The sequence below is a fragment of the Panthera leo genome, chromosome E2 (assembly GCF_018350215.1).
Source record: "Panthera leo isolate Ple1 chromosome E2, P.leo_Ple1_pat1.1, whole genome shotgun sequence".
NCBI classification, from domain to species: domain Eukaryota; kingdom Metazoa; phylum Chordata; class Mammalia; order Carnivora; family Felidae; genus Panthera; species Panthera leo.
The window spans coordinates 866,059-892,860 of NC_056693.1; the positions used below are offsets into that span (position 1 = coordinate 866,059).

A 26,802-nucleotide genomic window follows, 5' to 3' on the forward strand; every position below is an offset into this window, starting at 1 on the left:
ACAAAAGTGCCTAAGTGCCTGCAACTGAGTATTTGCTCAGTGCACAGCAGTAGAGCTGTGAATAAACAGGACACCTCAGTTTCTTGTCCATTTTTAGTAATTTGGCTACTATAAATGTTCACTTCCACTCTTCCCTCCAAGGTGGTATTGCTTAATATTTTCAAGAAAAATAGCTCTGCTAAAAATTCTCTAACATCTTAACTTTCTTCAACATCCCCTGGTATTTTCCCAGAGCTATTTCTAACACTATCTCTAAACTGCAATATCTCTAAACATTATTACTGGGGCACCTGGCTGGCTCAGTCAGAAGAGCATGTGACTCTTGATCTCAGGGCTGTGAGTTTGAGCCCCAAGTTGTATATGGAGATTACTTAAAAGAGAACCTTAAAAAAAAAAAAAAAAAAGAACAAAAACATTATTACTAATTTTCTGAATTTGCATTTCCAAACTGCTCTTCTGAAATAATCTCAGTTCCCCATGCACAACTGTACCTGCAAGCACTGGAAAATCATAGTCACTTACCAGTCAGGACATGACATCATGGGGGTCAATTACACCCTTTATCTGGAGGTTCAGATACTCTGCATCAGACATTCTGCAACTGTTAAAGTTGTAGCCACTGACCCAAACTAAAATAGCACTAAGGTTGGTCTCTGTTTGAGGTAGATGTCACTTTGCGAAATAGAATTGAGTGTATCTTAGAACACTGAGTAAGAATACTAGATAGTTAAAAATGGGCAGGACACAATCACTGACCCTACAGGCAAGGAACAAATATTCTGTGGAAACCAGAGGCAGAGATCCTGTTTGTTCTGGCCTAACATCTCTCTTTATTCCCAGTCACGGCCCTGTGTAAAGTTTTTTCCCTTGCTCTTAGTCAATCATAATAGAACTCACAAAGCGATGACAAAAACATCAGCTACATTCATTTGAAGAGGAGTAACATACTGCCTTCAGCTACGCGTGGATTATTTTATGTCTGAATGTTTGTATGGAATGATAGGACCATTTAGATCACTGGATTTGGGAACATCTCATTTCTGGGAAGAGGCTGGCAATCACGGAGTATGAAATTATGCCTGTTCATCGCAGTTCACAAGGAGCAAACTCCTTCTCCCTCTAGGTTTCCAGCATCCCTTGGAGAGCAGCCTGGCCAATGCTCAGATCAGAATGGAGAAAACCCTCGCTGCTGCCTCTAGGGATCCGCCAACTACATTATCCAGAAGACCGTGCGCGGAATTGAGCCAATGGAAGCGTTTCCGCGGGAATTCATCCCGTAGGGGCGGGACTTCCGGCCTCCTCCTTGTGGCGGCCATTTTCCTGCTCTCGGGCGTGCCGGGGCGGGACCGAAGTGACGGAACTGTCAAGGCTCAGGAGTCGTTGTCCCCACGGCGGAGAGGCGGGTCCGCGGCTCGGCGACGCCGCCGCCCGAGCTGTCCCGCGGTGGGTGTCTGCTCCTCTTTCGCCGCTCTGGGCCCCGCTCCGCCCACAGAGTCTGATGGCGGCGGCCGCGCGCAGGGACCGGGCTCAGGTAAACGCGAGGCCCCCGGACCCTCCCCCACCCAGACTCCCGAGGCCCGAGCGCGGGGCACCTGCTCGCGTCCCTGCGGCCCAGGTCCGGTGTCCGGGCCGGGGAGGCGCTCGTGGGCGGGGCCCCGTGTTTTAGCGCCGGCGTGTTGGGGTGCGGGAGCGGGCTGCAGGGGGCGCCGAGGGGGAGGATTCGGGGGTGTGGGGTCTGCCCTCAGGGACACAGGGTGTGCGGCGGGATCACGGGGGGACTGGCGAGCTGGGGTGTGGTACCTCCGTTCTGAGGGCGCTGGAGGGTCGTGAACCGAAGAGGGACACGGTCCGTGTTTGGGTGTGAATAGCTTTCCGAAAGCTTCTCAAGAGAGAGGTGAAAGGGGGTGATGAAGACAAGGAGGCCCCGGGAGTGCAGTTCTTGTCGAAGGTCACAGAGCTGGTAGGAGGACTGAGGCACCGAGGTTGGTCATCCCGAGGTCCATGGGTTCCAGGGCCGGGCGGGATGCAGGGGAGGCCTGACCTGGTAGAGCCCAGCCCTGGTTGCCTTCACTCAACCACAAGTTCTGAAGGTTGTGAAAGCTCATATGGCACCTGCGCACAAGTCCCTCACTGATCTTGACATCGCCAGTACGGTGTCCAGGATTGTGGTGTCTTGAGCCCCTTCCCTTGCTATTTTTCCAACGGCTGGGTGTGGGGTCCCTGAGGATACCCCAAGCCGAGGCTCCTGAGTGCAGGCAAGGGTTACCTATAAACAGGTGTGAGAAGCTATCCCAGAAATAGATATCAGAGTGTGCAAGTGCTTGGACAGGTACGACCTGCGTCCATTCTCCCTGTCGGGAACAAAGCAGACGGTCAAGGATCAGGCCTGTAATGTGGCTGTTGAGAATTTGGGCACCTCTTTTGGAGGCAGTGAGAGGCTTGGATAAGAGGGGGAGGGGCTGGTCTTACCGAAGTCTTAATGGGCTCTTTCCGGTTGTAGAAAAGATAACAGACCTTGGGGGTAGGGGAGGAGGCAGGGAGCCCGGGAGGAGGCAGCTGCTGCAATCCAAATGAGTGCTGATGAACCAAAGCAATGGCCATAGGGGTAGGTGAAAAGTTGGACTCTTCCATTTTTAAAAGAAGGGTAAAGTAGATTTTTTGATGTTGTAGGTGAGGGAGAGAAAAAAGTCAGGGATGACCCCAGGGATTTTGGTCCTAGCAGCTGAAGGGATGGAAGTTTCATCACCTGGGGTGGGGAGGTTGACGGTAGGTTAATTTTCTTTGGGACTGCCAGGAGTTTCGTTTGGTCCTGTTAGGAGTCCTGTTAGGAGATATTTCAGGGCACAGCTCGTGAGACAGCAAGTGAGTAGCTGGATTTGCCGGTCTGGAGATTTGGGGAGGAGGTGCAGGATGAAGACATCCAGAAGTGGTGGCTGTTGTGTAGACCAGAGAGGAGCTGTGGACTATGTTTAGGTTGGGGAATGCAGGTCATTGTGACAGTGCCTTAGCTGGCCAAATAGAGGGAGGTGCATGATGAGGAGTGATTTTCTTGCTGTGCACCTGATCAGGGTTGCTGGGCACACAAACACGGGTGAAGCAGAGACGTGATGGTGGGGAACACATGGGAGAGAGGATGATCTGGCAGGTGATGAAGGCTCCTGTGGAGTGGAGGCCGTGGAGGCACGGGAGTAATTGAGACAAGAGGACACTGAGGCCAGGCTCCTGCTTACTCACTCTTGCAGTTTCACGGGAATTTTGTGGTGAGCTTCGGTGGGGTTTGTGGTGTTCAGTCTTGATGGTGCATAGGTCTGGGGCAGACTTTCAAAAGCGGTGGCTATCGGACCAGGATGGGACTGTGGGTCACACTTTAGGAAGTGTGTAATGTAGGTTATAGTGGTAATGCTGTTAGCTGGTCAGAAAGACTAGGGTGCATGCTGAGAGGTGCTTCTCTTGCTTAGCTCCTGGTTGACATCCTAAGTATGAGAAACACAGGCGACAGGGAGAAATGATGGTGTGAATGGTGTGGGAGAGAGGATGATCAGGGAGGCTGAAGCTTCCATGGCACAAGTGGCTGCAAGATGGCTTCGGAGGAGTAATTGAGGCAAGATGACACTGAAGGCAGGGCTTCTGCTAATTCACCACTGTATGGATTCACCAGAATTTTGGGGGGGCTTTGATGGGGTCTGGGGTGTTCGGGTCTTGCTGGTGGATACGATCCGGTAAATGTAGTCCTTTGTGAGAGTCATCATGCCTGGCTGGGGTTTTAAGGAAGGTTGAGTGGAGAGGTGGGGAGTTGTGACCACTGAGACGACAGCAAGTCCAGCACAGAAGTGGAAGTGGGCCATAGCCATCTAGTGCATATGTGCTTCTGGGCGGCTGACACTGAAGTAAAGATCAGAGGCCAGAGGAGGACTTCAAAGCAGAATTCAGGGCTTTGCCCAAAGTAGAGTTTGTGGGAGTGCAGCTGTAGGGACTGGAGATGTGAGAGAGGAGAGTCTGCAGAGCAGTGTGCACATCAAGAGGAAGTGTGTGCTCAGGGCCACAGGGCCCTGGTATTGGACGCTGAAGGGTACAGCATGAGCCCACATTTCAGTGTGTCTTGGGAGTCTCAAAATGGAGGCCGTAGGGAATTGTATGGTTGGGACCCTACAGGCCAGGATGAATTTGGATGACATCTCTGTCTCCCTGCCTGATGTTGCTGAGGGCTGAACTCAGTGAATAAAGAGACCCTGAGGATGGGGGGGGGGGGGGGGAGGGAGGGGCGGTGCTAGTGTCACATAGGCCTGGAATTCTTGGAGCGGGGAGCTCTGGAGGAGGAGGAGTGTGGGGTAGATGTATGGTGAGATGGATTGTGGGATCTCAGAATGTTCATGGTTTCATCTGTCCCCATCGTAACAGGATAGTGTGTCCTTTGAGGATGTCGCTGTGTACTTCTCCTGGGAGGAGTGGAGGCTCCTTGATGAGGCTCAGAGATGCCTGTACCACGATGTGATGCTGGAGAACTTTGCACTTATATCCTCACTGGGTAAGGCCCTCCCCCTCCCCAGCGGCCTGAACTAGGTCCTGTTCTCCCCCAACCCATCCCTTCTCAGTCTCTCTTACGTGTGGACCATGGGCACTGTGGGTTCTCAGCTTTCTGGGTAGTTGCCATGTCCATAGGGCTGGTTTGTTTGCACTGCCCTCTTCTCCCCGCCCCTGCAGCCTCAGTACCTGCTATACTAAAACCCTCATAGGGAAGGATTCAAAGTTAGTCGATTTTTAGTGACCGTAATGGATTCCATCATGCTTGCTGTCTTCGTTTGGGTCAGTGAGTACAGATCCATGTCACTTCTGTATCCTAGGGGTTTTGTTTGTTTAAAGTAAGCTCTACAGCCTTGGGTCTTGAACTTAGAATTCTGAGATCAAGAATTGCATGCTCTACTAAAGTGAGCCAGCCAGGCTCCCCTGTTTCCCAGGTTTTGATCCCTTCTTTTAGCTGACATGTCTTCCTGTCTCCTTGTGCTGGGTTTGCAGACATTGTCAGACTACTTAGCTGAATCACAGGCTACTTTTCAACAGACTCCTGCAAGGTTTGTACTTTAGGTGTATTTTCTTTTTCCCCCCAGCCTTCTGGAGATACAAAATTATATATATTCAAGTGTACACTGTAGTGATTTGATATATGTATACACTGTGATATAATTTCCACAATTGAAGTTAATTAAATATCCATTCTTACAAAATTATTACATTATTTTTCTGTATGAATGCCTAAGATCTACTTTTAGTACTTTCAGTAAATTTCAAGTTTACAGCATCATTATTAACTGCAGTCACCATGCTGTATGTTACATTTTCAGAACTTTTCATCTTATTACTGAACGTTTGTACCATTTGACCAACATCTCCCCGTTTCCTCCACACCCTGGCTTCTGGCATTCTATAGGCATACCTTGGAGGTATTGTTGGTTTGGCTCCAGACCACTGCAGTGTAGAAACATCACGATAAAGCAAGTCAGATGAATTTTTTGTTTTCCTGGTGCACGTAAGTTATGTTTGCATTATTGTAGTCTATTAAGTCTCTCATAGCATGGTGTCTCAAAAACAATGTAGCTGATTTAAAGTAGTTCGCTGCTGTCATCTGAAATTGCAGCCAGTCATCTTTTTGTTGGTGAAGGGTCTTGTCTTGATGTTCATGGCTGCTGACTGCCCAGGGTGGTTTGTAAGGTGAGTGGCTGTGGCAGTTTCATAAAATAAGACAACAACAAAGCTTGCTGCATTGGTTCACTCTTCAGAGTTCATGAGTGATTTCTCTATAGCATGCGATACTGTTTAATAGCATTTTACCCACAGTGGAACTTCTTTCAGAACTGGAGTCAGTCCTCTCAAACCCTTTTGCTGCTTTATCAGCTAAGCGTATGTAATATTCTAAATTCTTTGTTGTCATTTCCACAGTCTTAACATCTTCACCAGGAGTAGATTTCATCTCTTTGATTTTTTTTTTTTTAATTTTTAATGTTTATTTATCCTTGAGAGACAGAGAGACAGAGCATGAGCAGGAGAGGGGCAGAGAGAGAGAGGGAGACACAGAATCAGAAGCAAGCTTCAGGCTCTGAGCTGTCAGCACAGAGCATGACATGGGGCTCAAACCCACGAACCGTGAGATCATGACCTGAGCTGTAGTCAGATGCTAAACCGACTGAGCCACCCAGGTGCCCCTGTTTGAATTTATTTTATTTTATTTTATTTTGAGAGAGAATGAATGCATGTGTGGGGGAAGGCAGAGAGAGAGAGAGAGGGAGAGAAAGAATCCCAGGCAGGCTCTGCTCTATCAGTGCAGAGTCCATGAACTGTGAGATCATGACATGAGCTGAAATCAAGAGTCGGATGCTCACCTGAGCCACCCAGGTGGCCATGTTTTGAATTTTTAAAAATTTTAATTCCAGGATAGTTAAATACAGTGTTTTTATATTTTCTAAATTTTGGATTCCATCTCAGTAAACTACTTTCTTTGTTCATCCATATAAAGCAACTCCTCATCCATTCCATTCAAGTTTTATCATGAGCTTGTAGCAATTCAGTCATATCTTCTAGCCCCACCTCCAGTTCTCTTGTCATTCCCACCACATCTGCAGTTACTTTCTCCAAGGAAGTCTTGAACCCTTCAAAGTCATGGTGAATCCTTTCCAGAAGGTTTCTATTTACTTTGCCCAGATCCATCAGAAAAATCACTGTGGCAGCTCTGTCTGGTTTTACAGGATGGTATTTCTTAAAAATAATGCTTGAATATCACAATTATTCCTTGATCCATAGGCTACAGAATGGATGTTGTGTTAGCAGGCATGAGACATTAGCTCATTGTACATCTCCATCAGAGCTCACAGGTGCTTTGTCACTAAGCAGTGATATTTTAAAAGAAAGCACTATGTATCAACAGTGGGCTTAAAATATTCAGTAAGCCATATTATAAACAGATGTGCTGACATCCAGACTTTGCTGTTCTATTTATAACACGGGCAGGGTAGAATTCCTAAGGGCCCTGGGCTTTTCAGAATGATACGTGACCCTTGGCCCTACCAAGCTTGACTTTTCCAGCTATGAAAGTGCTAGATGGCCATCTTGCAGTCGAAGGCTGCTCGGTCTGCATTTGGAAAATCCGTGGTTCAGTGTCGCCACCTTCACGAACGATCTCCGATCTCCGCTAGGGCTACCGGAGCACTTGCTGCAGCTTCTGCGTCGGCACCTGCTGCCCCACCTGGTCCTTTGCGGTTAGGAGACGGCTTCTTTCCTTCAGTGTCACGAGCCAACCTCTGCTAACTTCAAACTTGTGTTCAGCAGCTTCCTCACCTCCCCTGGCCTTCATAGAAGGGAGAGAGTTAGGGCCTTGCTCTGGATTAGGCTTTGTCTTAAGGGAATGTTGTGACTGCTTTGAGCTTCTGTCCAGAGCACTAAAACTTTCTCTGTATCCGTAGTAAGGCTGTCCTGTGTTCTTATCATTTGTGTGTTCGCTGGAGTAGCATTTTTTTTTTTAAATAATTTATCCTAATTAAAAATGTAACATTTATTTATTTTTGAGACAGAGAGAGACAGAGCATGAACGGGGGAGGGTCAGAGAGAGAGGGAGACAGAGAATCTGAAATAGGCTCCAGGCTCTGAGCTGTCAGCACAGAGCCCAACGCTGGGCTTGAACTTATGGACCGTGAGATCATGACCTGAGCCGAGGTTGGACGCTTAACCAACTGAGCCACCCAGGCGCCCTATCCTAATTAAAAAATATATATATATTTATTTATTTATTTTTGAGAGAGAGAGAGAGAGATAATGTGAGTGGGGGAGGGGCAGAGAGAGAGGGAGACACAGACTCTGAAGGAGGCTTCAGGCTCTGAGCTGTCAGCATAGAGCTGGATGTGGGGCTCGAGCTCACGAACCTCGAGATCGTGACCTGAACCGAAGTAGGATGCTTAACCGACTGAGCCACCCAGGTACCCCTGGAGTAGCACTTTTATAAATGCTTGTTTATTTTATTTTGAGAGAGAGAGAAAGAGCAAGCATGTGGAGGAGAGGCAGAGAGAAGGAGAGAGAATCCCAAGCAGGTTCTGCACTGTCAGCACAGAGCCCGACTCGGGGCTCGATCTTATGAACCATGAGATCATGACCTGAGCTAAAATCAAGAGTAAGATGCTTAACCAACTGAGCCACCCAGGGGCCCCTGCATGTTTTGTTTTGTTTTGTTTTGTTTAATTCCAGTACCATAATATTTTGATTACTATTGTTTTCTGGTATAGTTTGAAATTACAAATGTGATTCCTCTAACTTTGATCTTTGTGATCAAGATTTCTCTATTTGACGTCATTTGTGGTTCGAATTTTAGGATTTTGGTTCTGTTTCTGGTAAAAAATGCCACTGGAATTTTGGTAGAGTGTAGTGAATTTTAGGTTGCTTTATGTAGTAGAAATATTTTAATAGTGATTCTTTCAGTCCACAAACATGGGATATCTTTCCATTTATTTGTGTCTTCAATTTCTCTCATTAATGTCTTACAGTTTTCATTGTACATATCTTTCATCTGCTTGGCTAAATGTATTCCTAAGTATTTTATTTCTTAAATGCTATTGTAAATGGAATTGGTTTCTTAATTTCTTTTGAGATATTTCATTGTTAGTAATGGGCATATCTGATTTTTGTATGTAGATTTCTTATCCTGTAAATTTACTGAGTTTATTTATTCATTTTGACAGTTTTTTGGTGGATTTTTTGTGGTTTGCTTTATATAAGATCTATGTCATCTACAAACAGTTTTACTTCTTTTCTGATTTGGATGCCTTTCTTTTTCATCTCTGATTGTTCCAGGTAGGACTTCAGTACAATTTTGAATAGCAGTTATGAGAGTGGACATCCTTGTCTCATTCCTGACCATAGAGTAAAAGTTTTTACCTTTTCACTGTAGAATGTGCTTTTAGCTGTGGGCTTATATGTGACCTTTGTGTATTGTGGTGTATGTCTTCTTTACCTAATTTTGGGGAGTTTTATCATAAAAGGATTCTGAATTTTGTGAAATGCTTTTTTTTTTTTTTTTTTTTTTTTTTTTTTTAATATCTGTTCATGTGATCATATGAGTTTTGGCCTTCACTCTTTTGTAAGATAGAACACATTTACCAATTTACTTATGAGGAACCACCCTTGTATCCCAGGGATAAATATCACTTGGTCACAGTTTATGATTCTTTTCATATACTGTTGAATTTGGTTTGCTAGGATTTTGTTGAGCTTTTTTACATCTATGTTCATTAGAGATGTTGGCCTGTAATTTTGTTTTCTTGTAAGGTGCTTTGGTGTCCTAATTCTAGTCTTCTAAAATGAATTTGAAAATGATCCCTTCCTCTTCAAATTTTTGGAAGAACTTGAGAGTTTAATCCTTCACTCAGGTACCACCTCATGCCAGTCAGAGTGGCTACAATGAACAAATCAGGAGACTATAGATGGTGACGAGGATGTGGAGAAACGGGAACCCTCTTGCACTGTTGGTGGGAATGCAAACTGGTACAGCCACTCTGGAAAACAGTGTGGAGGTTCCTCAAAAAATTAAAAATAGATCTACCCAATGACCCAGCAATAGCACTGCTAGGAATTGACCCAAGGGATACAGGAGTGCTGATGCATAGGGGCACTTGTACCCCAATGTTTATAGCAGCACTTTCAACAATAGCCAAATTATGGAAAAAGCCTAAATGTCCATCAACTGATGAATGGATAAAGAAATTGTGGTCTATATACACAATGGAACTACATGGCAATGAGAAAGAATGAAATATGGCCTTTTGTAGCAACGTGAATGGAACTGGAGTGTTATGCTAAGTGAAATAAGTCATACAGAGAAAGACAGATGCCTTATGTTTTCACTCTTACGTGGATCCTGAGAAACTTAACAGAAGACCATGTGGGAGGGGAAGGAAAAAAAAAAGGTTAGAGAGGGAGGGAGCCAAAACATAAGAGACTCTTAAATAAAAACTGAGAACTAACTGAGGGTTGATGGGGGGGTGGGAGGGAGGGGAGGGTGGGTGATGGGTATTGAGGAGGGCACCTGTTGGGATGAGCACTGGGTGTTGTATGGAAACCAATTTGACAATAAATTTCATATTAAAAAAAAAGATGTTGATAGAAATCTTGTGGTCATGACCTTTTCTTTGTTGGGAGATATTTGATTTCTGAATCAATTTCCTTGTCATTTGGATTTTCTGTCTTACAATTCAGTGTTGGTAGGTTGTATGTTTGTAGGACTTTATTCTATGTTATCTAATATGTTGGTGTATATAGTTCATAGTAGTGCTTTATGATCCTTTGTGTTTCTGTGCTCTCGCTTGCAATTTCTCCTCTTATATTTCTGCATTAATTTATTTGAGTCTTGCCTTTGTTCTAAGTCCAGCTAAAGGTTTTTCAAGTTTCTGCTCAGAAAACCAGCTTTTAGTATTGTTTATCTTTTTATTTTTCTAGTTTCTATTTTATTTTTGGTCTGATCTTTGTGTTTTCCTTTGTTTCTCTAACTTTGGTCTTAGTTTGTTATTTTTCTAGTTTCTTAAGGTGTAAAGTTAGGTTGTTTCTTGGAGATCTTTTCTTTTCTTTTCTTTTCTTTTTTTAAGAGCCAGCATTTATTGCTCTAAACTTTTTTCTTAGAACTGACTTTTCACATTCTATATAGATATTTTTATGTATGTATGTATGTACGTATGTATTAATGTTTGTTTATTTTTAAGAGAGAGAGTGTGAGTGGGGCAGTAGCAGAGGGGGACAGAGCACCTGAAGCAGGCTCTATGCTGACAGCAGAGAGCCCAATGTGGGGCTTGAACTCACAAGCTGCGAGATCATGACCCGAGATCATGACCTGCGCCGAAGGAAGACACTTCAACTGAGCCACCCAGGTGCCCTCCATATAGATACTTTTAAATGTTTATTTATTTATTTATTTATTTATTTATTTATTTATTTATTTTATTTATTTTTGGGACAGAGAGAGACAGAGCATGAACGGGGGAGGGGCAGAGAGAGAGGGAGACACAGAATCGGAAACAGGCTCCAGGCTCCGAGCCATCAGCCCAGAGCCTGACGCGGGGCTCGAACTCACGGACCGCGAGATCGTGACCTGGCTGAAGTCGGACGCTTAACCGACTGCGCCACCCAGGCGCCCCAATGTTTATTTTTATCTTAGCGTGAGCGGGGGTAGGGGCAGAGACAGAGGGGGACAGACGTTCAGAAGCAGGCTCTGTGCTAACAGCATCAGGCCCAATGCGGAGTTTGAACTCATGAACTGTGAGATCGTGACCTGAACCGAAGTTGGACACTCAACTGACTGAGCCACCCAGGCACCCCTCACATTCCATAGATTTTGTTTCCACTTTTGTTTTTCTCAAGATACTTTTTAATTTTGCTTTTGATTTATCCTTTGGCCAATTGATTGGATAGGCATGTGTTGTTTAATGTCCACATATTTGAATTGTTAAGTTTCCTCATGTTACTGATTTCTAGTTTCATCCATTGTTAGGAAAAGGTACTTGACAGAATTTCAGTCTTCTGAAATTTGTTAAGACTTGTTTGACATGTGATTTATCTTAGAGAATATTCTGTGTCACTTGAGAGTGTGTATGCTGCTATAGTGAAATGGAATGTTCTATATATGTCTTTTCCATCCATTTGGACGAGAATGTTCAATTCAGATATATCCTTATTAGTATTTTTTGTCTGGATATCTGCCTATTGTTGAAAGGGGGATATTGATAATTAAAATCTGATTGCTGTCTTTTCTGTCTTCAGATCTAGTCGAATTTGCTTAATACTTAATTTAGATGCTTTGATGTGTGATGCATATATACATAAAATTCGTGCATTCTCTTTAGGATTTCATTCCTTTATCATTATGTAAAACCTTCTTTGTCTCTTGACAGTTGTTAACTTAAAGTCTGTTGTATCTCCTATAAGTATAGCTACCCCTATTCTGTTTTGGTTTCTATTTGTGTGGACTATCTTTCTCAATTCCTTCACTTTCAGCTTCTGTGTGTCCTTAAGGCTGAAGTTACTCTAGTGTTGGCAGCATATAGTTGGGTCATGTTTTGTTTTGAGTTCAGCCACTCTGTCTTTTGATTGAGAATTCTATTAGGACCTACTGTTGCCATGTTAATTATCGTCTCAGAGTCTTGTAGTATCTTTCTTCTTCATCTTTTGCTGTCTTCCTTGGTGATCTGATGATTTCCCGTGGTCTTATGCTTCCATTCCTTTCTCTTTTGTGTCTCCTATAGGTTTTTGCTTTGTGGTTACCATGAGGCTTACATAAATAATCTCGGGGCAGCTGGGTGGCTCAAGTCTGAGCGTCTGACTCTTGATTCACGTTGTGATCTCATGGTTTGTGGGTTTGTGCCCCACATTGAGATCCACACTGACAGCACAGAACCTGATTGGGATTCTCTTTCTGTCCCTCCCCCCACTCACATGTGTGCGTGCTCTCTCTCTCTCTCTCTCTCTCAATAAATAAACTTAACGAAAAAAAGAATGCCTCATCAAGAATGATGAGATAAAGTGAGGTGAATGATATAGGCATTGTGACATAGCATTAGGCTACTAGAGACCCTCTGAACTGTTATAATGAAGGAGGATCATTTACTTTTGCAACTTTTTTTTTAAGTTTATTTATTTTGAGAGATAGAGAGCATAAATGGGGAGGGGCAGATAGAGGGAGAGACAGAATCCCAAGCAGGCTCCGTACTGTCAGCACAGAATCCAATGCAGGGCTTAAACTCACAAACTGTGAGATCATGACCTGAGCCGAGATGAAGAGACGCTTAACTGACTGCACTACCTAGGTGCCCCCATTTGCTTTTGGACCATGGTTGACCATGGGTAAGTGAAACCATGGAAAGTGAAATGGATGAGGGACTCCTGTATTTTGACTATGACTATATAATTGCATTTGCCAGTGTATTCTCTATTTTCATGTTACTAATTAGCATACTTTCATTTCAGCTTGAAGAACTGTTGTAGCATCTTCTGTAGGGTACATCAAGTGGTGATGAACTCCCTTAGCTTCTGTTTGTCTGGGAAACCAGTTCTTCTTTATTTCTGAATGACAACTTTGCTAGTAAAGTATTTTTGGTTTGCAGTTTCTTTGTTTCAGCATTTATAGAACACACCATGCCACTCTCCTAGTATTCAGTGTTACAGCTAAGAACACTACTCATACCCTAATGGAGGTTGGGGGGGTTCCCTTGTGTAAGTTCTCTTCCCACAGCTTTCAAATTCTCTGTCATTATATTTCGATAGTTGACTTTTTTTTTTTTTTTTTTTTTGAGAGCGAGAAGGCACAAGTGAGCAAGGGGCAGAGAGAAAGAGAGAATCCTACGAGGGGCATAGAGAGAGAGAGGGAGAGAGAATTGGGGCTCACCTGGGGTTCATGCTCACCTGAAGCAGGGCTCCAGCTCACCTGATACGGGACTTGAACTCACAAACTGTGAGATCATGACCTGAGCCTTCTTAACCGAAGCCACCCAGGTGCCCCATATATTTGACCTTTGAACAACACAGGGGTTAGGGGCACTAACCCCCATGCAGCCAAAAATCCATGTATAATTTTTGACTTCTCCCAGAACTTGGTTACTGTTAGCCTACTCTTCACCAAAGCCTTACTAATAACATAAATTAACTCATATTTTGTACATTATACATCTACTGTATTCTTACAATAAAGTAAGCTAGAGAAAAGAATGTGCTAAAATCATAAGGAAGAGTAAATACATTTATAGTATTTTACTGTATTTACTGGAAAAAGTCTGCTTGTAAATTAATCCGCACAGTTTGAACCCATGTTGTTCTTAAGGGTCACTGTAATGTGTCGTCTTTTTTTCTTTTTTCTTTTTTTTTTTTTTAAAGATTTTATTTTTAAGTAATCTCTGTATCCAACATGTGTCTTGAACTCATGACCCCAAGATCAAGAGTCTCATGCTTTTCTGACTGAGCCAACCAGGTGCCCCTGTAATGTGTCTTGGTAAAGTCCTCTTTGGTTTGAATCTTTTTGGGGACTTATGAGCATCATATACCTGTATGTTCATGTCTGTCCCCAGATCTGGGAAGTTTTCATCCATTATTTTATAATCTGTGACTGTTTAAATCAGATTTCTGTCCCTTTCTGTCTGTCTGTCTGTCTGTCTTCTCCTTCAGGACCACCATAATGCAAATATTGTTTTATGACGTATAATCCACACAGACTTTCCTTATTCATTTTTTTTTGTTGTCTTTTTTCTAATTTGAATAATTTCAAAAGTATCTTCAGTTTCAGATTTTTTTTTTCTTTTCAGATTCATTCTTTTGATTGATCAGGTTGGCTGCTGATTCTCTTTTGTGTTTTTTTGTTTGTTTCATTCATTGTGTTCTTCACCATAACTTTTTTTATTATTAAATTTAAATTCCAGTATAGTTAACATACAGTGTTATATTTGTTTCAGGTGTACAATATAGTATGCCGTAATTTGGTTCTTTTTTATATTTTTGTATCTGTCTGTTGAAAATCTTTTGTAATTGTTTTCCTTATTTCATTAAATTGTATTTTCTTGTAGCTCAGTGAACTCCCTTAAGACAATTATTTTGAATTCTTTGACAGTTCATAGATCTGCATTTTGTTAGGGTGATGGATAAATTACTGTGTTCCTTTGGGGGTGTTCTGTTTCCTTGATTTTTTTGTGTTTCTTGTAGCCTTGCATTGATGTCTGTACATTTCATGGAGTAGTCACTTCTAGACTTTACAGAAAGGTTTTAGTGGGGAAGATCTTTACCTGTGTGTGGCAGTTCCCACTACAAGATGGCCAAGAGGCTTAGTGTCTGCAGCTCTGTCATCTGAGATCAATGTTAGCAAAGACTGCAGGAGTCCTCAATAGCTAAGGCTCTGTGTGTCCACAGTAGTAGAGAAACACTTTCTCCCACAGGAAGTATTTTGGCCATGGGGTTACCATCTTGATGCCCAGTCCAGCTCTTGGGTGTCTTCGTGGTGGTGGTAGCATTGGTGTCTGATGTGCAGGCACCTGCGGAGCAGGTACAGGTCTGGTTTCTAGGGTGTGAACTGACACAGAGCATTAGCAGTTCTAGGGTCCCAGATGCCAAATAGTCTGCAGCAGTGTTGAGTGTGCTATGTGAGATGCGGCTGGACACTGAGCATTGATGGAACCTGTGACAGGAGCATGGTACATTTAGACAGTGTCTCTGGGTTTTGAGGAGCTGGCTAGCCCACAGTGGCCATGGCTTTGGTACTTGAGGCTTGGGCACTCAGGTGACAGCCATGGAGTCAGGTTATGGAATATGGGCAACCACGGAGCAGTTGCATCTCTTGGGTCCAGGGTGTGTGTGGGTTTGATGTGAGTGCCAGCTCTGCTCCCCGGGGTGGAGCAGTAGCTCCTTTTTTGGCAGAGGGGGCAGCTCAGTTATTATTCCCTGGCAGGTCCCCATGGTCGGTCATGTTAGTGCAGAAGCTGCCAGGGTCTTCTGCACAGCAGACATCTGGGGTCCATGTCTACAAACACCTGGACACTTCTGCTGTGTAACCTGTGATAGTCCACAGCTGTAGTGGGACTTGTTGAGGTTCGCAGCAGTGGCTGCTGGGGTCCCCTGTAGAGTAGGCCACTGCAGAATGCAGTGGCATCACCCCTTTGGCTGACACATATAGTGCCCACCCTTATTTTCTGTCTCTCCAGGTGTCTTCACTAAGCCAGTGTCCCCATCGATCCTTTTAGTGTGCTCCCTTGTGTTGCTGTTGTGTCTTAATTGGACTCTTTTTTAATATTTTTTTAATGTGTTAGAGAAAGCAAGAAGGGGAAGGGCAGAGAGAGAGGTAGAGAGAGAATCCCCTGCAGGCTCCACGCTGTCAGTGCAGAGCCCAACGTGGGGCTCAGTCCCATGAACTGTGAGATCATGACCTGAGCTGAAATCAGGAGTCGGATGCTTAACCAACTGAGCCACCCAGGTGCCCCTCTTGTTAAAAATGTTTTAAAAATTTCATTTAAGTCCAAGGTTGTTAACATGTAGTGTAATAATGGTTTCAAGGGTAGAATTTAGTGATTTATCACTTACATATAACACTCAGTGCTCATCCCAGCAAGCATCCTCCTTAATGCCCATCACCCATTTAGTCCACCCTTCGCCCACCTCTCCTCCAGCAACCCTCAGTTTGTTCTTTGTATTTAAGAGTCTCTTATGGTTGTCTCCCTCTCTGTTTTTATCTTATTTATTTTTCCTTCCCTTCCCCTATGTTCATCTGTTTTGTTTCTTAAATTCCACATATGAATGAAATCACAGAATATTTGTCTTTCTCTGACTTATTTCACTTAGCATAATATACTCTAGTTCCAACCACATTATTGCAAATGGCAAGATTGCATTCCTTTTGATCACTGAGTAATATTCCTCTGTGTGTGTGTGTGTACACACGTATGTACATACGTACACATGCCACATCATCTTTCATTAGTCGAAGGACATTGGGTTCTTTCCATAATTTGGATATTGTTGATAGCCAGCCGCCCCTCTTAATTGGACTCCTAAGCCTGCTAAGGTCAAAGGCTGGTTTCCTCTGCTGTCATGCTGACATCATCTACCTTGCTCTTTTTTCTAGGCCTCTTGTGTGGACAGCCCTGGGACAGGGCTGGCTATTCATTTGTCCTGTTTTTCCCTTAGGACTTGTATCATCCATGTCCCATGTAGTTGCTCAGGGCTTACAGAGAAGATGGACTTACAGGGCTTACAGGATGGACATGACTCCAGATGTGGCAAGGTGGACTCAGCGGGAGAAGGGATGGGCTGGTCCTGGTGAATGGCTGGAGAGAATGTGCCATCAGGGATGTGCTCAGATTACACCAGAAACCTGTCTTTATTCACCCCCACTTTTCATGTCATTTCCACTGGCCGCACTTCATTACTACCTTTTTCTTCTCTGGTTTGACACTTTGCCAATTTCTTGGTTCTTCTCATCGTTTCTACTATGACTTTAGTGCAGTGATGATCATCACCTCTCTGACTCCTCATCTCACCCACTTCTCTCAGTGTTCTTTCTGTGTGCTCTAGCATTAGCCATGAGATATTCACGTGTCCTTACAATGACATGGAACAGCAGCTAATCTGTTGCAGCTGGATTTTAGTGGGCTTGGATGCATGCTTCTACTCAGCATCTCATCAGCAGTGGCAAAGGTCCTGCCAAAAACCGTTGGCACAGAAACGAGTTGTAGTCCTCATCTCTCTTCCTTGTCTCATATGCCGTCTTTGTTTCCTTCCCTGGTGGGTTATCCACCAGTCTGTGACCTTAGGATCCCAGTAATGCACAACTGAATTCCAACTCCTGTGTCTGGAAAAGCATCCCATAAACTTGTGCCTACACGAGACAGGTGCATATGAGTGACGGGCTTACCCCTCACTGTAGTCACCATGTATTTCATGAGAGTTTCTTTGCGTTCAGGTTGCTGCTGTGGAGCAGAGGATGCGGAGGCACCCCTTGAACAGAGCGTTTCTGTAGGTGTGTCACAGGCCAGCACGCCCAAGGCAGCTCTGTCTTCCCGGAAGACCCACCCTTGTGACATGTGCGGTCCGGTCTTGAGAGATGTTTTCCGCCTGGGTGAGCACCAGGGAAAGCCAAGCAGCCAGAAACTGTTGAGGTGTGGGGCATGCACAAAACGATTTTATTTCGGCGTAAACTTTCAGCAGCAGCCAGAGCAGCACACGGGAGAGAAACCATTCAGAAGCAGTGTGGACAGGACCTCTTTTGTGAAGAGCTGTGGATTCCATGATTCAGGAAAGCCCTTTACCTGTGGAGAGATTGAGAAAGACTTCCTGCCTGGCTCGGGGCATCTGCAACAAGGGGCCATTCATACTGGAGAAAAGCCAAACACAGTCAGCCAGTGCAGGGCAACTATACAGAGCAGAAAAAGTCATTACACCTGGGGAGAATGCAAGAAAGCCTTCGGTCCCAAACACACGCTTTCTCAGGACCAGTGTTTTGTGTGCAGTGAATGTGGGAAAACATTCAGGTACAAATCTTCATTTGTTATCCACCAGAGATTGCATACTGGAAAAAGGCATCACGAGTTTGATGAATGTGGAAAATCCCTTCGGCAAAGCTCAACCCTCAGTCAACATGGAAAGACTCACTCCGGATCCAGGCAATACAAGTGCAGCAAATGTGGGAAATCCTTAAGCCACAAATCCGTTCTCATTCATCCCCAGCGATGGCACGGTGGAGAAAACAGTTATATGTGTGGTGAATGTGCAAAATCTTTTAGTCAGAGCTCAGTGTTGATTCCATGTAGAGTTCAAACTGGAGAAAGGCCTTATAAGTGTGGTGACTGTGCAAAATCTTTTACCTCTATCTCTGCCCTAAGTTATCATCAGAGATCTCACACAGGGGAAAGGCCCTATGAGTGCAGTGAATGTGGGAAGTCTTTTATCTCTAGGTCTGACCTCCGTTATCATCAGAGAGTTCATTCTGGAGAAAGGCCTTATGAATGCAGTGAATGTGGGAAATCCTTTATCACTCGTACTGCTCTCCGTTATCATCACAGGGTTCACACTGGGGAGAGGCCTTATGAGTGCAGTGAATGTGGCAAGTCCTTTACCCGAAGAAATAACCTCATTATACACCTAAGAGTTCACTCAGGTGAAAGACCTTATGAGTGTAGTGAATGTGGGAAATCTTTTACCTTTAGTTCCAGCCTGCGTTATCACCACAGAGTTCACACTGGAGAAAGACCTTATGAGTGTAGTGAATGTGGGAAATCTTTTAACAATAGGTGGACGCTCATTCGACACCGGAGAATTCACACAGGAGAAAAGCCGTATGTGTGCAATAAATGTGGGAAATCTTTTACCTGTAGCTCCACCCTCCAGTATCATCATCGAGGTCACCTTGGAGAGAGGCCTTATGAGTGCAGTGAATGTGGGAGATCTTTTACTACTAGCTCTGCCCTCCGTTATCACCAGAGAGTTCACACTGGAGAAAGGCCTTATGAGTGTAACGAATGTGGGAAATCTTTTATTTCTAGATCTGACCTCCATTATCATCATAGAGTTCATTCTGGAGAAAGGCCTTACGAGTGTAGTGAGTGTGGGAAATCCTTTATCCGAAGAAATAACCTTATTTTACATCAGAGAGTTCACACAGGAGAAAGGCCTTACAAGTGTAGTGAATGTGGGAAATCTTTTAATAATAGGTGGACCCTGATTCAACACCAGAGAGTTCACACAGGAGAAAAACCGTATGTGTGCAATGAATGTGGGAAATCTTTTACCTGTAGCTCCACACTTTGTTACCATCAAAGAGTTCATGAAGGTAAAAGGCCATATGAGTGCAGTGAATGTGGGAAATCTTTTACCTCCAGTTCTACCCTCCGTTACCATCAGAGAGTTCACACGGGAGAGAGGCCTTACAAGTGCAGTGAATGTGGGAAATCTTTTACCTTTAGTGCCAGCCTTCGTTATCATCACAGAGTGCACAGTGGAGAAAGACCTTATGAGTGCAGCGAATGTGGGAAATCCTTTAAGGATAGATCACAATTCAATAAACACCGGAGAACTCACACGGGAGAAAGGCCTTATGAGTGCAGTGAATGTGGGAAGACTTTTAGCCAAAAATCTTCCCTGTCAATACACCAGAGAATTCATAATAGTGAACGGTCTTATGAGTGTAGTGCTTGTGGGAAATCCTTTACATCTATCTCTGGCCTTGGTTATCATCATAGAGTTCATAGAGGAGAAAAGCCTTATCAGTGCAGTGAATGTGGGAAATCTTTTACCAACAGCTCCATACTGATTCGACACCAGAGAGTTCACACAGGAGAAAGACCTTATGTGTGCAGTGAGTGTGGGAAGTCTTTTACCAGTAGCGCTACCCTCTCTTACCATCAGAGAGTTCATGCAGGGAAAAGGCCTTACGAATGCAGTGAATGTGGGAAGTCTTTTACTTCCAGTTCCACTCTTCGTTATCATCAGAGAGTTCATGCAGGAGACAGGCCTTATGGGTGTAGTGAATGTGGGAAATCTTTTATCTCTAGCTCCAAGCTACGTTATCATCAGAGAGTTCACACTGGAGAAAGGCCTTATGAGTGCAGCGAATGTGGAAAATCCTTCAGGGACAGTTCCCAATTCAGTCAACACCGGAGAGGTCACACTGGAGAAAGGCCTTATGAGTGCAGTGAATGTGGGAAATTTTTTACACGAAAATCTACACTCTCTCAACATCAGAGAGTTCACACTAGAGAAAGGCCTTAGGTGTGCGGAGAATGTTCAATTTCCTATCCACTGTAATAACTCTGGAGGGAGCTTTGAGGAGTCCTCTATCTGGACTGAATCTCAGACATCTAAACATGCTCAGTGGGAGATCCCTTGTAAGTTTCAGTGACACCCTAAGCTTGTGTAAATATGTTGCACTTTCCATACTGTTCAGGGCTCTTTCCAGATTTAGGTCACAGCTAGATCTTGTGCCCAAAGCCTGTTCTCCTCTACCGCCTGGCAGGTCCCCAAGGTGTGCATTAGTTCACCACCAGTGTGTTCAGGGAGGCTGACCTTTGTTCTCATGAATTGGAGCAAATTAAGAGTAACCTGAGCCCTTAGGGGTCAGCTTCCCCATCTCCTTGACTACCTTCGGCCTGAACCTGAATCATTGATGACCCAGAGAATATGAGTTTGGCTGGCAGCTTACAGAGAATAACTACCTTTTTCAGGGACATGATGGTCTCCTGTGATACTTGTGAGATGTTTTTCCAGTTTCCAAGTCACAAACTTGAGAGTGGTCTGCTGCACATTGCTTTGGCTTAAACAATAATCAAGGCCCTTTTTTTTTTAATGTTTATTTTTTAGAGAGAGCACACACGAGTGGGAGAGGGCCAAGAGAGAGAGAATCTGGAGCAGGTTCCAGGCTCTGAGCTGTCAGCACAGAGCCCTATGTGGGGCTCAAATCCACAAACCATAAGATCATGAGCTGAGCCAAAGTCAGACGCTGAACCAACTGAGCCACCCACGTGCCCCTCAGGGCCTTACTTTTTAAATCCTTTTTAATCTTGAATGTTCTGCTTACTCTGTGGGGTAGTTTATAAACAGATTTGGGCTCAACAGCCATCAGAGGGTGAACTTTTTAGGAGTCTCAAATTGTCCATGCCTGAGGAGGGAGAGGATGATGGCAGAAAGTAGCTTGCCAGCCTTGACCAAATCTGTATCACTGCCCCACAACCTCTGAAAAACTGCAGGGCTTTTTCGTTTTCATTTGAGGTCTGGATGCTTTGTGTTTTAGGAGTCTCAGTGATGACCCCAAGCAGGGGACAAGTGTGAGACCCTCAGAGGCTTTTGAAAGCAGCATGAATTTTTCACTTACTCAGAGGAGCTATCACAGGGGATGTCAGTACTGATGAGGTGTTTTCTTCCACAGCTCTGCAAACAGCCATGTGCCCTGATGTCCACAATCCATTGGGCCAGGGTCACTGGTTGTAAGACCACAGGCATCTGGGGAAACCATAATTCATAAAAAACACTGGCTTAATAGGGAGTGGAGGAAACTGCAGCCAACTTGATGGAACGTGCCTCTTCTAAAAATGTGTCCAGGAAAGTTTCTGTGACCATGACTTTGCAGGATCAGTGTGTACACAAATCTCAGGACCTCCGGGCACATTTATCTTATGTAGCTAAAGTAATTGTCAGAGAAAAAAATAAAAATTAAAATCAAAAGGTTTTGTGGATTCTGTGATGTTTGCCTCAAAGCCGTTATCACACAGACAGGAAAAGAAAAAAAAGATAAAGGAGGATCTATATTCCTGGGATGTGGAGCATTCCTGTTGACTTGTATGGAAATATTCTTCACTGTTCTCCACATTTGCTGCCACTGAGGTGATACCCCCATAGGCGTGGGGAAGATTGGTGGAGTCAGTGTGCCAAACAGGTTGCCAAACCTGTTTTCCAAAAAGAGTGGGACAATCTATCTTGAGCTTTATTCAAGATACAGCCTACATGTACTAACCTGCATATATTTAAAGTATAATTTTATAAGTTTTGACATAGTTCTGAACCTCTAAAGCCATCATCATAGTCTTGATAATAACCATATCTGTCACAGTATGTTTACTTAGGTCGTTTTATAATCCTTGCATCTCCCACCTCTGTAGGTAACCATTTGTTTCTCCTACAATAGACAGATTGAGTTTATGTTTGGAATTTATGTGTCACAATTACTTTGAGACTCCTCAATGATGCTATGTGAGTAGTGGGTTTTATTCGTTTTTGCCGAGTAATATTTTTGGATATACCAGTTTATCCATTTATCAGTGTACGAGGATTTTCTTTTTTTCTAGATTTTGACTACTGAAGATAAGGCTAGTATAAACATTAGTGCTCTCTATGTGAATGTATGTTTCCTTGATCTTCTGTCAGTAACTTAGAGTGTAATGTCTGGGTCACAGGGTAGGTAAATGTTTTACTTTTGATTCTACATTGTGCATCTTCCCAGCAGTGTCTCAGAGTTCCATTTCCTCTGTTTGGACAATCATTTTAATTTTAGTCCTTTTAATAAGTTTTTAGTGTTCTCTCACTTTCTGCTTAAATTGCATTTCTGTAAGGATTCACAATGGGCATTTTTTCCAACGTTCATTTGCTATCTACATCTTTGGTAACATGTCTGCACATATCTTTTTCCTATTCTTTGAGCTTTGACTATTTCCTTTAAGAAACAGGACAGTGAAACAAGTGTGTGTGTGCACAATTCACAATGGGATGGACACTTATGCTGTACCCTTTTAAATTTTTTCTGCATTAACATATTCTCCATCACATTCTTAAGTCCAGTCATTGAGGAATACAATAAAGCCTTTCTTTGTAGTGGTTTACCCATTTTCCTGCTTTATCACCATCGGTGACCATTGGTTGGTGGGCTGGAGCAGGTGGGCGATAACATTACATCAGGATGGGCTGGGTTAGACTTTACTTTGAGTCCCAAAACCTGGCGGGGTGGAGGGTGGAGTGGTGGTGATGTAGAGGTCATTGATCACACTCCCCAGGTCCTGGTCCAAGCTGCCTATGTTTAATTCTTGGATTCCTGGCCATAATAAAGACCCACAGGCAAATGCGCCCATTGGGGGCCTCAGTTTTCTTTTATGTATAATGGGGATTAGGAGCTGCCCCACCCCTGGTCCTTTGGAAGATGTGAAGAGCTGTGTCCATTCCTGTATAGCTCCATCTGTAGGGGGCATCCTAGAGCCAGGCACCTGTAGCTGTCCCAGTTACCACCAGATGCCTATGCTCCCACGTGTGTGCTGGAAAGAAATGGGGTGTCTCAGAAGCCCAGAAGCCCCTGATCCAAATCAGTCCCCAAAACCCACCTGTAGGGAGGAGGGTCTGCACAATACCAAGGTCTTGGTGTGGATTCCCCAGCTAGGAATATCTGAGCAACTAGCTAGGGCCCCCTGAGCCTGTTTGCTGACTATGACATAGAAGCGATGATGGGGTTTACTTGAGCTCCTGGGAGCATCAATAAACGTAACAAAACCCTGAGCACTTAATCATGCTGGAATCCCATAGGACTTTGAGCTTGTATATGATGTTTTATATCAAGTTTTTAATATGAATATTTCCATAACTTTCCTTTTCACAGTTCTCTCACTGTGCTTAACTCTGATTTATTGGCATTTATATTGCATTAGTAATACCCTAGTTTTGTTTGTTCTATAGAGTGCCCCATAAATCAATGTTTACTGTAGAACTTTGACTAATCCATCTATATATGACCTAGTTTATTTTCTCTTCTGAATCACTTTATAACTGAAGCCAAGAGCATGCTTGTCAATTGGTGGATTATCACAGAAATATTTTGATTCATTTTCATATATACTGGGAGAGCTCTTCTTCTGGACCTCTACTTGCCCTAACTGCTGAATTAATTCTCCTCACACCCTCTTAAAACAAATTCATGATGCTTAAATGCAAAATGATGAGTACTATTATAAAGGTGTGTTATTCCACACCAGAGATTCTTTTCATAGTTACCTTCTGGGTTCGTTAAGGATCACTTTTTTTCTTTCCTAAAAATTCAATGCAGGTTTTATTTAAAATTTATATTGTTTAATATGATGTAAACAACAGATGATAGTTGGAAAAACAAAAAGCATTCTTATTTTAATGAATATTCATTTGAGTGCACTGAAAAGCTTCCAAATACATTTTTTAAAAATTCAGTGAAATGTGGCTGGTAAAAGTGTAAGTGATAAAGTATTAAGTATTCTATAAGTTTTCTACAATTAGGATGTTTTTGAAACATTTAAAATTTTCAGTCTACTTTAGCTCTGAATGGGTTAAAGGGAAGTTTTTAAATCAAAATGAAATCAAAATGAAATTTTTGTGTAGGTGTGTGTGTGTGTGTGTGTGTGTGTGTGTGTGTGTATCTCCATATATTGGATAGTTTCCACAAAAAATTGTTTTAAATTTTTGCCTAATATTTTATGGCTTGTGTGAATACTGAAAATATCAGTTCTGTTTTACATTCTGTGTTATTTTTGTGATTAATTTTTTAGTTGTATTTTTGTATTTTGCATATATTTTTATTTTTAAAAAGTGAAAAGCATATTTTGTGGCTTTAAATTGAGATCTTGTTTTGTAACGACTTGGACATTTAAAACAATTTTTTAAATGTTTATTTATTTTAGAGAGAGAGACAGAGTGTGAGCAGGGGAGGGGCCGAGACAGAGGGAGATACAGAATCCAAAGCAGGCTCCAGCCTCTGAGCTGTCAGCACAGGGCCTGACGTGGGACTTGAACTCACCAATGGTGAGACCATGAACTGAGCTTAAGTCAGACACTTAACCGACTGGCCACCCAGGCATCCCATGACTTGAACATTTCAAGTGCAGTTTTGTTTAAAAATTTTTTAAATAATCTTAGGCTTTTTGTTTTCATGTTAGGATTGGCGGTTAGGTTAGGTTAGGTTAGGTTAATTTTCTATTTGAACTGAGATATAAACTGATATTTTTTCCTTCTCATTTGCAAAATCCATCTTAATATTTATTTCATTATTTTCTCTACAAATTGATAATCAAATTTAATACGTGTATGTCTCTAAACGTTTACCAGTATGTAGAGTTCAGAGGTGTTCCCAGGCTGTATACTGTGTACCACTAACCCATTCTGGTTTTCCTTCTAGAATAAGTTTCTAGATATAAATGTAAGGTTTCTCAATAAAGTTACATTTACTATTTATGTATTTTGAGAGAGAGAGAAAGCAGGGGAAGGGCACCCCAAGCAGGTTCTGTGCTGTCAGCCCGAAGCCTGACATAGGGCTTGAAGCTACCAACCATGAGGTGAGATCATGACCTGAGCTGAAATCAAGAGTCAGACGCTTAGCCAACTGAGCCACCCAGGTATCCCCATTTACTACCCATTAAAATACATTAAAAAAATTTTTTTTTAATTGAGGTATAGTTGACATGTAATATATTAGAGGTACAACATAGTGATTTGACACATACATCATGAAACGCTCACCATAAGTGTAGTTATCATCTGTCACCATTCGAAGTCATTACAATATTATTGACTGTATTCCCCATGCTGTATTTTCATGTCTCTGACTTCCTTATTTTACAATGAGAAGTTTGTACTAATCAATCCCCCTCAACTATTTTGCAAATCCCTCTTCTCCTTCCTCCCTGGCAACCACTAGTTTTCCATGATTCAGTTTCTCTCCTTTGTTGTATTGTTTTTTAGATCCCACACATAAGTGAAATCATATGGTAGTTGTCCTTCTTTGACTTATTTCACTTGGCATAATGCCCTCTACATCCATACACACTGTCGTGAATGGCAAGATTCCATTTTTTTTTATGGCTGAGTAATAGTCCATTGTGTATATATACCACATCTTTATCCATTCATCTATCAATGGACACTTTAGTTACTTCCATATCTTGTCTATTGTAAATGATGCTGCAGTAAATGCAGGGATGCACAGATCTTTTTGAATTAGTGCTTTTGTTTTCTTCAGGTAAATATCCAGAAGTGGAACTATTGGATTGTATCGTTCTATTTTCAGATTTTCAAGGAACCTCCATATTGCTTTCCAGAGTAGCTTCACCGACTTACATTCCCATTAACTGCAGGAGCGTTCCCTTTTCTCCATATCTTCACCAACACTTGCTTCTTGTCTTTTTGATACTAGCCATTCTGACTGGTGTGAGGTGATGTCTCATTGTGGTTTTGATTTGCATTTCCCCGATGATGAGTGATATTGAACATCTTTTCATGTGTCTGTTTGTCATCTGTATGTCTACTTTTTAAATTTTTTAATGTTTATTTATTTTTGAGAGAGAGAGTGTGAGCAAGGGAGGGAAGGCAGAAAGAGAGGAGACACAGAATCCAAAACAGGCTCTAGGCTCTGCACTGTCAGCACAGAGCCCAACGCGAGGCTCGAATACACGAACTGTGAGATCATGACCCGAGCCGTAGTCAGATGCCTAACCAACTGAGCCATCCAGGTGCCCCATGCCATCTGTATGTCTTCTTGGAAAACTTTCCATTCAGGTCTTCTGGAAATTTTTAATTGATTTGGAGCTTTTTGGTGTTGAGCTATGTGAGTTCTTTACAAATTTTGGATATTAACTCCTTATTGGATATATCATTAGCAAATGTCTTTTCTGATTCAGTAGCTTGACTTTGCATTTTTGTTGATGGTTTCCTTTGCTATGCAAAAGGTTTTTAGTTTTAGTCCTATTTATTTTTGCTTTTGTTTTCCTCATCTACAGAGACATATTCAGAAAAGTATTGCTGAGGTCAATGTACACG

At 43.0% G+C, this 26,802-nt stretch overlaps 1 protein-coding gene across 1 annotated transcript; it reads left to right on the forward strand.

Moving 5' to 3' along the window:
• Nucleotides 1-1,384: 1,384 nt before the first annotated feature.
• LOC122207585 (zinc finger protein 418-like) lies at nucleotides 1,385-20,886 on the forward strand. Its single transcript, XM_042917616.1, has 3 exons — nucleotides 1,385-1,531; nucleotides 4,399-4,525; nucleotides 17,456-20,886. The coding sequence occupies exons 1-3, from the start codon at nucleotides 1,499-1,501 to the stop codon at nucleotides 20,257-20,259; spliced, it is 2,964 nt and encodes a 987-aa protein (XP_042773550.1). The 5' UTR covers nucleotides 1,385-1,498; the 3' UTR covers nucleotides 20,260-20,886.
• Nucleotides 20,887-26,802: the final 5,916 nt, after the last annotated feature.

Bases quoted from the DNA above. Each gene is read 5' to 3' on its own strand.
- LOC122207585 (XM_042917616.1), top strand. From the start codon at position 1,499: ATGGCGGCGGCCGCGCGCAGGGACCGGGCTCAG. The intron at 1,532-4,398 runs GTAAACGCGAGG...CCATCGTAACAG, and splicing joins CGCGCAGGGACCGGGCTCAG to GATAGTGTGTCCTTTGAGGA. The intron at 4,526-17,455 runs GTAAGGCCCTCC...CTTTGCGTTCAG, and splicing joins TGCACTTATATCCTCACTGG to GTTGCTGCTGTGGAGCAGAG.